The sequence below is a fragment of the Columba livia genome, chromosome 12, assembly GCF_036013475.1.
Source record: "Columba livia isolate bColLiv1 breed racing homer chromosome 12, bColLiv1.pat.W.v2, whole genome shotgun sequence".
Taxonomy (NCBI): domain Eukaryota; kingdom Metazoa; phylum Chordata; class Aves; order Columbiformes; family Columbidae; genus Columba; species Columba livia.
Genome location: NC_088613.1, coordinates 14,386,049 through 14,403,049, shown reverse-complemented (window position 1 = coordinate 14,403,049; position 17,001 = coordinate 14,386,049). Strand labels below are relative to the sequence as shown.

Genomic DNA, 17,001 nt, shown 5'->3' with positions numbered 1-17,001 from the left:
GCACCCAGCTGGGAACGCTCAGACCTGGGCACAGAAGGGCCTTGGGAAGGATTAAACCACCACTCCGTATTTCAGCCCTGTGAAGTGGTGTCGGGAGAGCCCTAAGTCGGGAGAAGGGATCTTTATTGCTCTTGTATGAATAAGCCCCAGTGCTGGGGAATGGCACATTTAATCTTCAGTGAAGTGGGCAGCCTTGGAGATTTACAAAGCCTCTGTTGTATGGGAGGCTGGTGCGGATTAAGCAAAAAGTTAAAACATACATATACCCCAAGAAAACAAAAAAAAAAAAGAGGAAACCCCCTCCTTCCTCTGCTTTCTCCTGCCCTGCAAAAAGCCAAGCTTAAATGTCACATCAAACCAAGCTTAAAACATGGTGGCTTTTAGTGCTGGTTACTAAACCGAGCAAGTGCTGACTTGGAGTGGCTCGGCACGTGGGACAGACCCACTGGGGTGGGTTTGCAGCCATAACCTCTTTCCCCAGGTCTAGTGGTGGCAGGTGACACACACCCTATTGAACACTGCTTTAGAGCAGCAGAGAAATGGCTGTAATAAAATCCTTCTTCTGAGCCTTGCCTTAAAAGTGATTGCTGTTTGGGGTAGGATAATACTGCTCGGGTGGGAGTGATGCGCAGCATGATGGATGGGGGCTCCCCGACCCGGGCAGGCTGGGAGGCAGTGGGTACCCCGCATTGGGGCTCCCCGCTTCACCGTCCCTTGTGTTTTCTCCATGCAGATCAGAGCGAAGGATTCCATTGCAGGGAGGAGTGCCGCATCCTGGGCCACTCGGACAGGTGCTGGATGCCCCGTGGCGCCGTCCCCAGCCGCGCCAAGTCCCCCGAGCACGGGAGGAATGTCATCTCCCTCTCCATCGAGGCAACAGCGGTGGACACGGAGCCTTATGCAGACTGCAGCACAAAAAGGACCTTCGCCACCTTTGGCAAGGAGGGCGGCGAGCCCCCTGCCGACGAGCGGCTCGCCAACCCCAAAGGCAAAAGAACGGTGGACCCGGCCGCCGGCAGCCCCAAGGTGAGCGGTGCCGTCCGTGAGGCGGGCAATGGCTGTGAGGCTGTCAGCCCCGTCACCTCTCCCCTCCACCTGAAGAGCCCTTTGTCCGGCAAACCGGCGGCACCCTACGGTGCCGGGCACTGCGCCGGTAACCGGGAACGGGAGCCCTTTGGGAACAGTGGCCCTTCCCGGCCGATGGAGGCAGAGCCCCGGGGGGCGGACAGCGAGGGCGGTGGGCAGGAGGGCAACCCGCTCCTGCAGGAACGCCGGGACAAGGACTCACCCGGCGCCCGGAGACTCAAAGACATCGTCCTCTGAGCATCACCTGGCAAGAGGATGAGGAGGAAGAGGAGGATGAGGGACCGCACGACTCCCAGCGCAGATTGTTTTTATCGCTTACCAATGGTTCACAGATTGCTGTATTTAAAAAGCTTTCCCTAAATGTATTGTTTATAAATGAAGCTATCATTAATGTGACAATCCCACGTGTCTCGACAGGCGGCAGGGGTGTGCAGCCAGAGCAAAGTAACTGGGGTTTTGCTTTTGCCGGGAGGCGGTGGGTGGCGGGGGTAGAGGCGAGACCCCCCGGTCCTCAGGAGCGCTGGGTATCCCCTCCTCGGAGTTTACATATTTTTATATCTCAAAACGAAGATAAATTTCCACTCCTGGAAAGAATGGAATAGCAAATTCCTGATTCGGATGTCTTCAGTGATCACCCTGGCCGTTTTGCAGTCTAGACAAAATCGCGGCCATTTCTTGTGTGCGACTGTTCCAAATGACAGTCTGGTGAGTTTTAATATTCGCCCAACACGAAGCTGTTTGTATTTCAAGATGTTGCTATTTTGCTATGGACACCCCTGCATTTATGAATCCTTTTGCTGTCACATGCTTATCTGTACTATTATTGTATTTGATATTGCAAATTACTGTATGTCTAGTGATGGCAAAAGGCTTTCAAGCTTAAAAAAAGAAAAATCACAATCATCTTACTTAAAACTTGGGGAACCTGCAGTTTTCAGACCTGGTGGAGCAAGCTCTTCTTCCAGCCGCCCCCATCGCCTGCAGCCTCCCCGGCTCTTGCAGGGCAGCAACAGGGCATTACGGGAAGATGTTTTGGGGAAAATTCTGCCTGGATTGCAACTGTCAGATGCACTGTGCTGGATTTTTTCCCTTGCCTGTTTCATTTGCATAATTTCAAGGCAATGCATGGAAAGTTTTTCCGGAAGTTGGTGTTTTGTTGTTTTTGTTTTGTTTTGTTTTTTTCCAGTTCCCAAATTTAGATATCCCCCATCTCCAATCATATCCAAGTCAAAGCGATGGAATTATTTAAGAGATCTAAATTATCTTCTCAATTAGACACACACTTCCACATCAGCATTCCCCAGTTGTGATTATGCCAAGTATGTGTGTGTTTGTATTCTAATTTCTTTCTATCCCTGCATCATACATAAGTATGGAATGAGCAATAGTGATGTTAATTTAGGGGCAGACAGGTGATATGTAACAACGCTACTAATTCAATTAATGTGCCTTCTTAATGGAGAAAAAATTAAAGCAATTCATTATTTTTTCTCATAATTAAGGACTTTTTTGTGTGGGTACAAATTTACTCATATAAAATTGATTTTAAAATTGAGCTACTTTAATAGCCATCTTGTAGAAAGGAGAGAGGGAAGGGGTTTCACAGCTTTCTGCTCTCTTGCAGTGATAATTCCTCAGTGAGGTATGAGTAAGGTAGGTGGATTTCATTTAGTGTATTATTACTATTAACCCTTCACCAGACAGATTTTCCTACCCTAAATAATGTTTCTTAGAATTTAAAAGTGATTATGGAAGGGAAAATATATAGCTCTTGCCAATGTTTGCTGTACCAGCAAGTTGAAATTAGTGGTTTCTAGAGAAATAGTCTTTCTAGGTCTACATATCATGATAAAATATTTGTTACTTGGATTTATTTAAATTAAAAACGTCAACAAGAAAACAAGCTCCAGTCATTATTAACCTCAAAATAAAATTAAGCTCCAGCCATTTGTTTCTTTGGGGCAAATGGATCCTGCCTGAAGTTGTAGCCGTTCCGAGACAGGTCCACAGTCAGTCTGTTCCCCCTGCCACTTGCTAGGGCCAGAAATTGGGAAAGAACCAACAAAAACCAGTTGTCTAATGAAATTTGTGACACTTCCCTTGCTGGTGTTGATGACTACCTCATTCAGCTCCCATCCCACACGCTAACGTGATGTCCTGCATCCCTCTGGAAAGCAAACCGGGGATTTTCCCCTCCCTTCTGGAGTTTGTGCCCATTTTTCAGGGATATGTTATTTCTGTTCTTGCCGTGTTTCCTGCCTGTATACTGTTACTGCTGTCATTTATTTCTGGTGTTGTTTTTGTGGGTTTTTTCTTTTTTTTTTTCCTCCCCCAAAATGTGTGTACTATTATAACATAAGCAAAGAAGAAAGGGGTTGGCTTGGAGCTGTTGGAGTAACTGGATTTTCTGTAACTGTTAGGCTGGGTTTATTCTGATGTTACCTGGTTTTGCCAGCTCGGGGTTTTAGCTTTTTTTGTTCTGGGGGGGAAGCTTCTCATGTGTGTTTGCTGAGTGACAGAGCCTGCGATGCCCCGTCTGTCAGATCATCTTGACTTTGCAGGGCAACAGCCCCACGTCACCCCATCATCTGCCCCAACTTGTGGCAGGATGGGACCCAGCTGCCCCCCTTCCCCATCACAAGGATGGGGGGTGCGGGTCCTCCCCAGCCCTGGGCACCCCATCATCATCCTCAGCCACACAAAAGCACCAGCCATTAATTTCTGCTGAGTGTTGCCCTCTGCCCGCAGAGCTGCCACCACCAGCCCGACGTTTTGGATGAAAAATAGATGCTAACTGAAAAGGAAAAAAGAAACCAAAAAAACAACAAAAAAAGAGAAACATTTCTCTAATTTACCCAGAGGAAACATTCCTTGCCACTCTGAATAAAAGCGCAGCCGAGAAGGAATGTGAAATAATTCTGTATTAAAAGGGGGCATTAAAGAGGTCAGCAAACCCTTATGCCTGCAAGAAAATCGTTTAAACACCAGTTTTCTGGGCTGACCCGGGCTGCAACCAGGGATGCTGAGTGAGGGGCCCGTCCTCGCTGTGCGAGCCGAGGGGAGAGCGGCCCCTGCTCCGCCACCTCCTCCCGCTCCGGAATATTCTGCTCCTCCTGTCACTGTCCCTCTGTGTCACTTGAGATGAGTTCAGGGCTTTTGGGCAAATTGCAGTCTCTCTTGTTTTTTTTCCTAGTTGCATCAGAGCAGGCCATGCAAAAACATTCAAGGCTGCAGGGTGGGTTGTGGGGAGTTGGAACTAGGGGTTGTTCCAGATGTCATTATTGTGTTTTTTAGTAACTTAAACCTGTCCTCAGATTTGGTTTAGGAAAAATCGCTGGGAACTGTTGGTTTCCTCCAGGCAATTTTGCTCTGCTCCCCTGTTTATCTGTTTTATCTAGGGCACAGCAATCGCCTACGATTCTCCCCGGAGCATGACAGGGACCCCTCTGGAGCAGCCCCGAGGCTGGGGACCGGGGTGACGAACCCGTCCGCGCTCCCTGGGGAGCCCCTGGCTTTTCCCACTTTGGGGCCTGCTGGGTTGGGATGATGGAGGGGTGATGGAGGGCTGGGGACAGTGACTGACAGCTGGAAAAATACCCCCTCAAGCACCATCCTGCTGAGGCTGTTGCTGTTCCTTGTTTGTTGTGAAGCTGGAGGTGGCCTGTGGATCACACGTTGTGCAGAAGTGAATTCCTTTTTTATTTTTTTCAAGTAGGAAACAATTTGCTTTTGTAAAGAACACTGTCTGATGAATATGTTGAAATTATTCTTGGGGCGGGGGGAATCTAATTATGAACGGAAACACATTTGTCTGTCATTGGGGAAAATTGATGATCTTGTTAGTACAGCTGCTTTTGCAGCTCTGGGTAATCTCTGGTCCAACCTGTGAGTTGCGGTTCCCATCGAGGAGAAGCCCAGCTGACCCTGCTGCTGAGATGGATCCTCTATCGGCATCGGCTGATGTTCAGCTGATCTAAACTGGGATATAACCTTCAAACGCGCCTAACGCAAACTGATTTCCAGCAGCATGCACCTCCTTGCAGGGCGACAGGTACAGTCTCGCACCGAACACCGGCACCTTCCCACTGCGGGGAGAGCCGGTGGTGGTGGCACCGTCACGGCTGCCGCGGGCGGGACTGAGCGCGGTACGTCTCGTCATGGTGTCTCCGTTGCAGAGTATATGAAGAATAAATTGTTGTATATGCTGATATGTATGTTATGTACATTTTTCACAGTGATTGAATCATTGTAAACAATGAAATGGAAAAAGGAAAAAAAAAAGAATCACCATTCTGTCTATTTTATGAAGATGATAAAGCAGCTTTATTAAATTATTACAATTCTGTTTCAAAATGGTGTACCTGGGACATAGGGTTTTTTTTCATCTGATGAAAACTTTGTTTTCCACCTAAATGTGATTTTTTTTTTCTTTTCTCTGCTTTGAGCATCTAATGCATTTTAGTATTAAAGCAATTATTGAATAAAATGGAAAGTAAGTGTTTGGTTAAACATGCCTAAGTGGGTTTGCTTTGAGGTGCTCCAGGTGCTGGTCCTGCAGAAGTCCTGTGTGGTCTTCTGGGTGCCAGCCCAATCCTTTCCCCATCTGCTTCTGCCACAGCTGATCCGCTTTGGCACTGAAGAGGCTGCAAACCTCATTCAGAGCCTTCCTGGCCTTGAGGAAGGGCTGTTGCTGTCCCTATGGGTGACCCACTGGAGGGGGCAGGCTCTGACCCCCATAACAGCTCTGGCCATGGCAAAGTCCTTCTCCTCGTCCCTGTGAAACTGGGAATGGTGCTGGTTCTTTCTGAAAACAGAGTTCTGAGAAAGACAGGTGTGGGTAGGAAACACTTCCAGCACACATTACTTCTCTACCGAGGCATGCACTGTCCCAAATTTTTTGGAGGGCATGCTGGAGGCTGTGGGGAGATGGTGAGGAGCATCTCCTGCCTCTGAATTCGTGGTCTGCTCATTGACCATTCACATGGATGGAGGATCTGAGTGCTTTGCAGCTAGCAAGGGTACATGTCCTTCCCTAATGGCCTCTGCTCATTCAGTGGCTCAGCTGAGGTCATGCCAAGGTAGAACTGCAACAAGAGCAATGTCATGGGAAGCCCCTTTCCTGGGGTGGGAAGATGCATCACCCCACATGACAGGGGCACACAGGGAGCAGCCGTGGTTAAGCACACCTGGGTGGGTCCTCCACCACAGTAACCACCCCACCCCCAATAAAGGGTCCAGTAGCACAGCAGGGTCTGGATGACTCTATGGGGTCAGCTCCAGCACAGGTGTATGTTGTCACAGGGACCCCTGGCAATGGTTTGCAGCCAGCCCAGCAGCAGGACCCAGGCCTGGTTGCACCCTCGTTAGCAGGTCATTTGGCAGTTGGGTGAAAGGAGATAAAACCCAGCTGTGGAAAGGAGACTGGTGGTTTGATTGGGTGTTTCTGGTCTTTGTTCTGTCTGGGTTGGTTTGTAGTCTGTTTGGGGTCCAGTAGTGCTGCTGCAGATGGATGCCTGTGCCTGAGGAGGTGGTGGGCTGTGTTGCAGCATCCTTAAGCTGTGCCACCTGCTTGCACCCAGAGCTGTGACAGCACCATGGGCTCATCTCTCAGGTAGGAACTGAGCCTGTTTTGGGGGAATGGCCTTGGTGAGCTGGCCCTTGAGCAGCAGTGGTGGGAGGCAGAGAAAGGAAGGCAGTGGCTGTGGGGCTGCACAGGCTGCAGTGTGGCTCACAGGGGGGTGATACAGAGCCCCAGCCCAGGGTCAGGCTGAGAGCTGAAACTGGGCTGCTAACTCCCTAGAGGGAGGACTCCCCTTGTGGCATCTCAGACCAGCTCTCACTCAGAACCTGCTGGGTCCCTCTGGGCACTGGGCTTGCTCCTGATTCAATAAATGCCCTCCAAGGCAAGTCAGCTGGCTGTGGGCTCTTGCTTGCAGGGAGCTGGCGGCTTGGAGATGTCAGGTTGGTGACATGTCCCTGCCATGCTCCCCAGCCAGCTGTCGCTGTCCTCTGTCCCTGCCGGCACACCCCAAAGAGCTGCAGAGTCTCCTCTGCTGAGACAGCAGTGAGCGGCGGCATTGAAGTTTGCATAAATAACTGTGCCAGGAAGGGCTGAGGTGGGCGGTGGGAGGGAGGGCGATGGAGAGTCTGCTGCAGATATAAAAGGGATTCTTCTTTCACGCGTGCCTGTCTGGAATGGCTGCTGGCCCGTGGGGGTGTGCTAAATCTTGCTGCTTAGCAGGTGGCCGTGCTCAGGGGCCACATCCTGAGCTGATGCAAGCCCTGGTAAGGTCCCTGGGGCTGAGCTGGCTTTGGTTGGGCAAGCCTCTACCCGGCACTGCTGGGCTGGAGGCTTTGGTCTGTGCCATGTGCGGCTGATAAACATAAGTGGTGCTGGGTGCAGTGGGTGGACTGGGCTTCCCAGGGAGTTGTTGCCCCGGCAGGACTGACCTCAGAGCCAGGAGCATGCAACCTGTGGTCTCCTGAGCTCTCCAGCATCCCTAGGAGAGGCTCTCTTGTCTGGCTGTCCCTGCTTTCTCATGGGAGAGAGCTCATGGGGGTGCTGTGCTGCACCCTGAGGTGCAGAGCCCCCGCGCCCTGCTGTGCCCCCAGCTGCGGTGAGGGGCTTGGACACAAGGACTGGCTCACTGAAGCCGGAGAGAGAATGAATTAGCTAAGAAAGCAGCCAGCCCTAACTGGGCAAGACTCAGAGCTGGTTCATGGACACAGATCTCATTTCTGTTTCTTCTGGACGTTCTTTTATATTATATTTGATGTTAAACTGGAATATCTAAATAGAGCCAAATTGGATTAACAAGCAATGAATTATCATATGCTTTGACTGTTAAGCCCACAAAGACAAGAACAAATAAATTGGAAGGATCAAAGGCCTGAAAGCACAGTGCAAAAATATGTATAATATATTTCTGTATAAAACATGGCTCTGCAAACACAGTATTGTGGGTGGGGAAGGGGAAAGGCAAGGGACCAGCTGCTTGCAGCCACTCGCCTTGGGCAGAACCTAGAGTTCAACCTCATTGGCAGCCCCAGCAGACCTTCCACTTGTTTAACTTGCATCTGTTTTTTTGTTTTGTGGTGTTGTCCTTTTCTTTTGATCGTGATGTAACTGACTGTCCCCAAAGAGCCATCTGAGAACAAACACGGGCAGGTGCGCAATTATAGAGCTCACCTCTGCTGCTGTGCTCAACCCTGCACAGCTCCGTGATAGGAACGGGCTGTGGCAGGAAGGATAGCTCTCTGGGGACAAATTCTGGTTTTAGGGTAGATATCATGCCATTGGCAGGGGCATCTGGACATTTTCTCTGGGGGCATGGTTGGTAGCTGCTGTGCTGCAGTGTGATCAGTCATTGCAACCCAATGCTACAACCCAATGTTGATTTTTGTTGTTGTTGTTTTTTTTTTTTTTTTTTTTTTTGTGCAAAACACTACTGTAGTCCTGCTGTAGCAAACCTTGCTGTGGCACTTTCCATTAATACAGATAAAAAATCGAGACACGTGGCAAACAATATTAACCCCATCACTGATCAAGCTTAAAAGCTTTTCCCAAGAAAAATTGTCTCTGGATTGCAGTTAAATAATGGGCATGGGTCCCATGCCTCTTCCTTGCAGGTGCTTCTGCCCAGGATAAGAGAAGGTACCTGAGATGGCAGCAGAGGGTCAAAGACAAACATGAGGCTGATCCCTTGCAAAACTTTAGGACAGAAGAAACTCAAATTTGGCTTGGTGCTTTATGGGGGGTCGGTTCAGGAATGTACTGGCAGTCTTGGCGGGGACCAGTCTGTGCTGCCTGAGAGTGATGAATTGTCTTCCAAGGCCAAAATAAAAAGGAATTACGATAATAAAACCTCCAAGAGAGGGGAAAGTCAGTGTGAGGGTTTACAGCTTCTCGGACAGGAGGGGTGAGGGTTGCTTGGTGGGAGCCAATGTCTCCAAACAGAGAGGTTGCAGGGGGACAGGAGGGCAGGAGGCTCCAGTGTGGCCCCACTCCACAGCATGGCAGATCTGCCCCAAAATCCAGCCCCAAATCTCTGCCCTCCCCACCTTGCCCTCCCTCCGTGGCCCCTTTCATAGGCACATCTGCTGCCCATGCAGGTGGATGCTGTGTCACCAGCATATTTTGTCATCTCCCATCACTTGTGGCATGCTTTGCAGACCTGACCCCCGCACGCTGGGGCAGGCCCCCCAGGAAGGGCCAGGTGTGGGGTGGGGGAGCCGGGCAGGGGACTGCAGGGGTGGGGACAGCAGCAGCTCCATCCCATCCCTGCTATGAGAAACCTGCTGCTCTGCAGGTGCCCATTCAGAAAGCAGACAGAGGTGGGGTTGTTTTGACTGGAAAAGGAAAAATGAGCAAACAACATTCTCCAAATTCCTTTCTTTTTTTTTTTTTTTTTTAAACTTACCTGATAAGGAAAGAACATTTTTTTTTTAACTCCCCTCTCTGGCTTTGCTGCAGACCAGCTCAAAGGCTGTTCTTTATCTATTTGATTCTCTGTAAAATTGATCTTATTCTCTTTGGAGGAGTTAGGTTTAAATCGCAGGATGAAATCCTGGCCCCACTGAATCAATATCAAATCTCCCATCAACCTCAGCCTGGGGTGGAGATTTTGGCCATGGGGCTTTGGTTCCTCTGTTCCCAGTGGGAAATGTCATCTGTTGGTGGAGGATGTTTTCATCCTCAGCCAGCAAGCTGTTCCCAAGGGTCTCTATTAAACCACGTTGCTTCTGCTGTCATCCTGCTCCAGTCTCACCTGCCCATGACTGAGATGAGGCTGAAGTCCCCTGCTCTGAATTTCAGTGGAAAACCTCCAATCCACCTGCCAGTCGCCTCCCCAGCCCTCCTCTCGCTTGCCACCTTGGTTGGGAAGGTGCTCGCAGGTGGGCAGGTATAGCATGGTGATGGGCAGCCTGGCTGGTTGAAGCAGATGTGCCTGGGAAGGAGTGAGTTCTGGCTGGCTGCACCATCCTTCCTCCATCGTTTGTCCTGACCTTCCAGCCCTGGCATGGCTGTGCAGCCTCTGGTGTCCCTTTCCTAGTCCAAGGCTCAGGGAAGGTGCCCAGTGCTGGAACCCATGGCCATGCTGGGTGCTCCAGTGCTGTGCCCACTTGGGAGGAAAGCCTAATTTTAAAATATTTTTATATATTTATTTTCCTGTTGCCATAGCAACCACATCCCACCTCCTCAGTGGGCAGCCTGAGAGCCTGAGCACCCACCAGGGCCATGGGCAGGATGCAGCCCTTGGCAGGGGAAGGGTCCTGCTGGATCCACCGCACCTGCAACGGGTCCAGGGGCCACAGTGCTGGGGCAGGGTGGTGGCAGGGTCGCTACGGTGGCAGGTTCCCTGAGGAAGCCAAGTCTCCTCTTCCCGCTGCCGGTGGTGCCAGGTTCTCCAGAGGCAGACGGTAAAGCAAAGCTGTGTCTTTATTGGAGTACACTGGTAGCATTCAGCTCTTTTGAAGTCTCCAAAGAGAGCTGGGATATTTCTTGATCTGCTCTTAAATAAGTCATCGCCACTGCTGTTAGCTCACATTAAGCATGGGAAGATGCTGGGTGTGTGGGGAAAGTTGTGCACAGCAGGGTGTGCAGCTGTGGGGTGTAGCCTAGGGAAGAGACTTCGGGGTATTTAAATATTTGATATGCAAAGTTTATTTTAGCCTGAGCCAGACCAGAATTGCTGTGCCCCCAGAATGCCGTTGGTCAGAGGAACAACCTTGGCTGGTTTCGTGGTGGTTTTGCACCTTGATTTCTCTTGGTGTTTCTGCAATTTCATTTCCACGTCACTCCCAGCCCTAGCGTGTCCTGGCTGCAGTGGCTGCCTGAGCCATTCCTGTACCCACATCTGCACGTACATGTTGGGGCATCTCATCTCTTTCAAAGGCACAGAAAATGGCATGACTTGCTGGTTTCATTTGAATGTGCAATGGTTTACACCCAGATATGCTCTTTTTCTGGTTCTTTGCTTACGCTTAACTGCAGGAGGATGGGGGTTTTGCAGGAGGCTGGAGCGGTGCCTGGTGTCTGGAAGGTATTTGGTGTTAACAGAAATGTTGACAGGTCAGACTGTGTTTTCCAAATGCTACTTTTTTGCTTTTACCCATTCCCCTTGGACTCTCTTCCCACCAGCAGAACCTTTCGCATTTATCTCATTCAAGCCATCTAAGCAAATCTTACCTCTACATTTATTGTATCTTTGGGAATAGTAATTTTCAAGTCAGCTTTCACATTACTCCATATTTGTTACTACTCCTCTGTCAAGGGAAAACCTGGCTCCTTATTAGTTCTCTGCCTGATACAAAACATTTAATTTGAACAGAAACCACCAAGAGAGAGATACATACTGCTTTTCATAACCAAAGTGTCAACATCTTGACCAGACTGTAGCTGAAGCAATCTTTACCATATGGTGGATTTTTATACTTTAACATCACATCTGCATCCCCGCTGCCTCTCCTTTCATTCCAGAGATGCCGTGCTGGTGATAAAAGGCGCTTTCTGCATGTCCTTCCTCAACACAATCACAAAAGGACCCCTCAGCAGATAAGGAACTAAACCAGAGATACAATAGCTGTGGCTTCCCACTGGCTTGCCGCTCAATAGCGTTCTGCTATGCAGTAAAAAAAAAAAAAAGAACCCAAAAAATAGGAATGAGAGAGCATGTGCGGGGAAAATCAGCCCCTGTAAATCCCAGGGAGGGCACGGCTGCAGAACATGCTGGGAATGGTGACTAGAATGGGGCTGAAACAAGATTAAGCTGTGTTTTTTTTTTTTCCAGATTCCTGGTAAATGGAATGCTAGAGAGCTTCACCAAAGATCAGGGGCTTTCAAAGAACCCAGACTTCTTCTTTAGGAAGAAAATGGGGCTGTGTTTGTGTTGGCAAACATGTATTAGACTTGGTTTAATTGTAGTAGGGATGGGTTAATTGTTAGTTTAAATGCTTGTTTGAAGCCAAGGTGCAGCCAGAAAGCACCTGTACCTGCCAGCAAGCAGCAGGTGAAGGTTTTGAACCGTGAGCTGGGGTCAGGCTGTGCTGATGGTGGTTGAGAGCGCTCAGAGCATCTGCTCTCTGCCTGCTCAGGTACCTGTTCCAGCTCCTGGAAAAGGCACTGTTCGGTGCTGGTCCCAAAACCCTCTACCACCTCTTTGCATCCCTACTGATGGGTATCAGGAGCTTTGTTCCATGAAGTTTGCTGTGAGCATCAGTTCTCCTGGCAGCTGAATTTTGTGGTGTGCCCTCATTTGGCCACACACGCCCACTTTGTCTGTATCCAAGTTGCAGAGTTTTTGCCACCAGCTCTTTCTTCTTCTCCTCTACTGGGCTGTCTCAGAAGCCTGGCCTGTGAACAGGAGAAAAAGGGGTCCCATCCTGCCCCACTGCCCCCACTGTGCTTCCATGATGGACATTAAGTCTTTTTCCTTGACTCTTGCCTGTCTTGTGGAAAAATACTGTCCTGGGTTGCCCAGAGAGGTGGTGAATGCCCCATCCCTGGAGACATTCAGGGCCAGGCTGGATGGGGCTCTGAGCAACCTGAGCTGGTGAAGATGTCCCTGTTTAGGGCAGGGGTTGGACTATATGAGATTTGAAGGTCCCTTGAACCCCAACTGTTCTTGATTCTACCCCTGGGGCCTCGAGTCTTGCCCACTTGCCTTTCCCCTCTATTCTCACATCCCTGACAGCTTTGCCAAGCCTGTGGATTTTGCTTGGATACAAGGAAGAATGGGGTTGGGCTCCATCCTTGGTACATGCCCTAAACTCCTGCCTCAGCATTTTGCATGCTGCATAGGATTTTATTGTATTGCTTTAATGGGAAGTCATGCAGCTCTGAACCCCAAATACACAGATTTGTAAGAGTAGTGGTTGGAAGAATCCACAGATAATTCAGTCCTGCCTCTCTTAAGTGAAATAGGATGTTAATACAATACAGCGGAGAATCACTAATACAATCCTATTTTTATACTAGCACTTTCATGTCATATTAGAAGAAGATTCGACTTTTAGATCTTTTTTAGCAATTTAGCACAGTGAGGATTTCATTATACTGACAGAACTATTGACAAAAAGAAACACATTAGAATTGGGAGGATAATGGTCCTTGGGAAGAGGAAATTTTGCAAGGCTTTTCATTTAAAACTGGACTGGACAACGTAACAGGCACTGTGCTGTGGGGAATAATCCTGCATTAGCAAAGGGGTGGACTAGATGACCTTTCAAGTCTTGTCACAGACTAATAGAAGTCGGAGATGGAAGAGACTTTTAGGTCACATCAAATGCTTCTTCCAACCCAGTGCAAGATTATTTCTTGATCTATTTGATGGTGTTTTTTTCCACTTCTAAAAGTTCCAAGTCACGAAGCTTTTTCTCCTAAGGAGCCTTTTTCACACTATTTCACCCAGTAAGTGTGCGCTTAACTTTGCGCACTATCATTAATTCCCCTGAATTTAAGTCTCTGCGGGATTTAACAACTTTAATTGGATTACTCACAGCCTGCAAAGTTAAGCACCTGCATAAGGCTTTGCAAGGGGGAGGTTTAACAGATCTTAGCGTTAAGTTCTTCTCACTTTTCCACCTTAATCTTTATTTTGCTTCACAGTCCTCTCACCTTTCCCTTCCCTGGTTCAGCTCAACCTTTCCTCCTGACGTGCAGACAGTTCTCACCTCCTTGACGTGGGTGATGAAGACCACGCCAACCTCTCCTTGCTGCGACTCCGCAGAGATGGAGAACCGCATCATTCCCAGCGGCACGGCTTCTGGCACCAGATCTAAATCGGGTTTGCTCTTGCTGCTCAGAACAATTAAAGCACTTCTTCCCCCCATCTCCACGCCTGCTTTGGAGCAAGAAGAGAAGCAAGTATGGAGATGCAGCCCGGGACGGCAGCACCCCCCAGCAGACAATCTGGTGAGGTGGTGAACCTCACTCCCCGCAGCTCCGCGACGAGAAGGGGAGAAACTTTTCCATTCCATCTGCTCCCAGCCTTCTCGACTAGGTACCCGCTTTCCACGCCGAGAGCAGATGTTCCTGCTGGAAATAGGCTTCTCTTCTGAAGTTGGAGCCATCACTTTGCATTAGAGCCTGCAAGCCTGCTTTCTGCCGTATAGTGCTTTCCCTGCTGACAGGGTGTGAGGCACAAAACATTTTAAATTAAGATCTTTACAATTGTGAACATGCTGCAATAAATATTAATGTTAACTTGTTAAATGGCGAATCAGCAATTTATATAATGGCTGGGGATGCCTCTCCTTAAGTGACACGGGGTGGCTGGGTGTTGCTCTGTGTTTCCCAGGCTCGGCTCACCACTGCCTGGGTGTCACCTGCTCCCCCCCTGCCTCGAGGACGTGGTCCCTGGTGATGCCACACCACATTTGCCACCCTGGGGACTGCAGCACAAGTGGTTTGCAGTGAGGCTTTGAAGCCCAAACTACTCCAGCCGCTCCAGCAGGATGCCAGGCATGCTGGGCATTTCTCTGTATGAACTATCTGTGCATGTTTGACACCCCTGCAAAGCCCATTTCAGTCCAGCGCTCCAGGTGTGTTTGCAGCCTAGATTACTTCTTCCTTTGTTCAATTGTCTAGAAGGGAGAGACAAGACCCTTGTATACCTCACTGCTGGGAGTGGTGGATGAGCATTGGTAGAGTTGTCTTGATTGTTGAATAAAAGGCACCTCACAAGTGCAACCTGTTGTTATCAATTGACATATTGCATTAATATGATGGAGATCTGAATAGGCCGATCAAAGCAAATGCTCACATTCCATTGTTTCCCTGGTGATCTGGGGGGTTGGAAACAGAGCTTGACCAGGCTCCAGTCCAGCTCTCTGGGTGCCTCTTGTCTCACAGATCGTTGTGGATTTTCAGAGAGACAAAGGCAAGACAAGTTCCACTTTCAGATTTTAAGCTTGAGTTCATCTGGAGTAGGCAATTTACTTCTCTTTGTTGTTTCCAGCATCATTCATCCCTCCTTTTTGTGCTCTGTAGAGTCTGAGCCAGGGATAATATCTGAAAGAAGTTTCTCTTTCAGGATCTTTGATGTTAGGTTTGTTATATGTATATTTGAAAAGTACTTCTGCGATGACAAAGCTTGGTACTACTCCTGCTGGGCTGATGTGTGTGTGAACCATGCCAGTGAGTGGCAGTGATTAATCCAACAGCACCATGTGCTTTTGCTGCTGAATGGCTTGCAGTGTGGACAAAGCAGCAGCACGTTGGATTTAAGTTAGTGACAAAAGGGACGGAGTAGTTTTCCTTGTCCTCAGGTGTGGAGGAGGTTGTGGGGGACGCTGGTGTGAACCCCATGCCCCAACCAGGCTGTCAGGGATGGGGTCCTGCTCTGTCTTGCTTGAGATCTTCCAGCCTTCAGTGCCCAGCAGTGCCAGTCTGGCCAAGGCATGTGAAATTCATTCTCAGGCTACAATCTGAGCCATGAGGATGGGCTGAGTTGCTGCATATTACACTGGTTTCAAAAAAAAAAGCTCAACATCATCTGCAGGGAGCTACCCCCAACCAGGAGGGCTTGGTTGATGCTGGATCTAAAGCATGCCTCAAATGCCTGCCTTGCAGCGCACAGCTGGATCACTTGCAGGCTCCTGCCAGGCTGCCATTGACTCCACGTTTGCTCTTTAGCACCTTCCTACCCACAAGCAGAGCAGGAGGGTGGCTGTGCCAGCCCAGCTCAGGGCTCAGCTCTATGCTCAGCTTCCAATATCGGCCAGCAGCAGATGCTGGGGAGAAGGTCTCAAAACAAGGGCTGAGCTTTCCCATGGCAGAACCCATGGGCTTCCAGCCACGAGGGGCACGGGGCCGCCATGAGCCAGGGCTGGCAGCCAGGCTCAGTAGCCAGCCGATCTGCTCCCCTGTTTATATGTCTGGTCTCTTTTGAAGCAGCTTGTGCTCTTGGCTACTGCAACATCTGGTGATAATAAGCTGTACCATGTAATTGTATTCTGTGTGGAAAAGGGTTTCCTTTTTTTTTTTTTTCCCCCCTTCAAATTTACTACCTAATAATTTCCTATGCCCAAGGATGGGCTGGGAATGTCATTGTGGCACTAGTGGTAATTTGCAGGGTGTTCTTTTTGCCACAGCCTGCAGTGCTGTAAAAGACCTGACGCCCATGGGGACACACTGAATGCACCAAGCTGGCTGAGGTGACCTAGTGCGTGGTCCTGCCAGCCTCTGCGTCCCTGTTAGATGGGGCTGAAATCTGTTTTTGTTTGAGAGATGCTACATAAATAAAAATCCAGATCTGTCACATTTGCTGCTAATTGGCTTGTGAAGGCTGCTTGTTTGAATTGTGGAGCTCTCACAGAAATGAGTGACCTTTGGCAGGGGTAATGTTTCCTGTGAAATTCCCAAAGCTCCATATGTTCCCTCGCTCCTGCTGAGAAAACCTGCTGCAAGGAGCTGCTCCCCTAGTCTTCCATACCTTCCCCCTGCTCCCCTGGCTTCCCAAGCCTTCCCCCAAGCCCTGTACTCAGCTCACTACATGTGACAGGAAATCTGCTTCATCACAGCAGGTTAATTAATGAGGAGCAAAAGTCTGGTGCTCAGCATTGTTAAGAAAGGGCAAGTGAAGCAAAGCATCAGCTCTTTTGGTGGCTCCCGGGCTGTTTCTGAGGCAGCATTCATGGCACTGGCACATTTGCAGATGCTTCCTGGCCTGAACTGTATCCTAGGGAGGGGCAAACTCTTCTCTGCAAGAGAAAATCCTGGCATGGCTTGGATGGTGATGTGCAAAGGATCCTGGTGTGACTGGAAGCTGGGACAGTGTTCTGCTCCATCGCTTCTCAGCTTTGTAGCCGATCCAGTTGTGAGTTCTCCTACTGTGCTCCAGCACCCACACGGGGCTGTGTTTTGCAACTTTAGTTTTTCTGCAGGTTCTTCTGTTTGACCTGGCTCTGCACCCT

General features: G+C 49.4%; 1 protein-coding gene and 1 long non-coding RNA gene across 3 annotated transcripts in view; both read left to right on the top strand.

The window, feature by feature from the left end:
* Positions 1-5,595, top strand: part of PCDH19 (protocadherin 19) — a 59,176-nt gene extending 53,581 nt beyond the window's left edge. For both annotated transcript variants that reach the window (XM_065077872.1, XM_021284448.2), the window contains exon 5: positions 734-5,595. In XM_065077872.1, the coding sequence (XP_064933944.1) occupies positions 734-1,323 (590 nt within the window). In that variant the 3' untranslated portion in view covers positions 1,324-5,595. The remainder of the gene's footprint in view (positions 1-733) is intronic.
* A 795-nt stretch (positions 5,596-6,390) lies between these two features.
* Positions 6,391-14,790, top strand: LOC110357200 (uncharacterized). The gene is made up of 2 exons (XR_002410718.2): positions 6,391-6,697; positions 13,694-14,790. It is a non-coding gene; the product is annotated as an uncharacterized LOC110357200 (long non-coding RNA).
* The last annotated feature ends 2,211 nt before the right edge of the window (positions 14,791-17,001 follow it).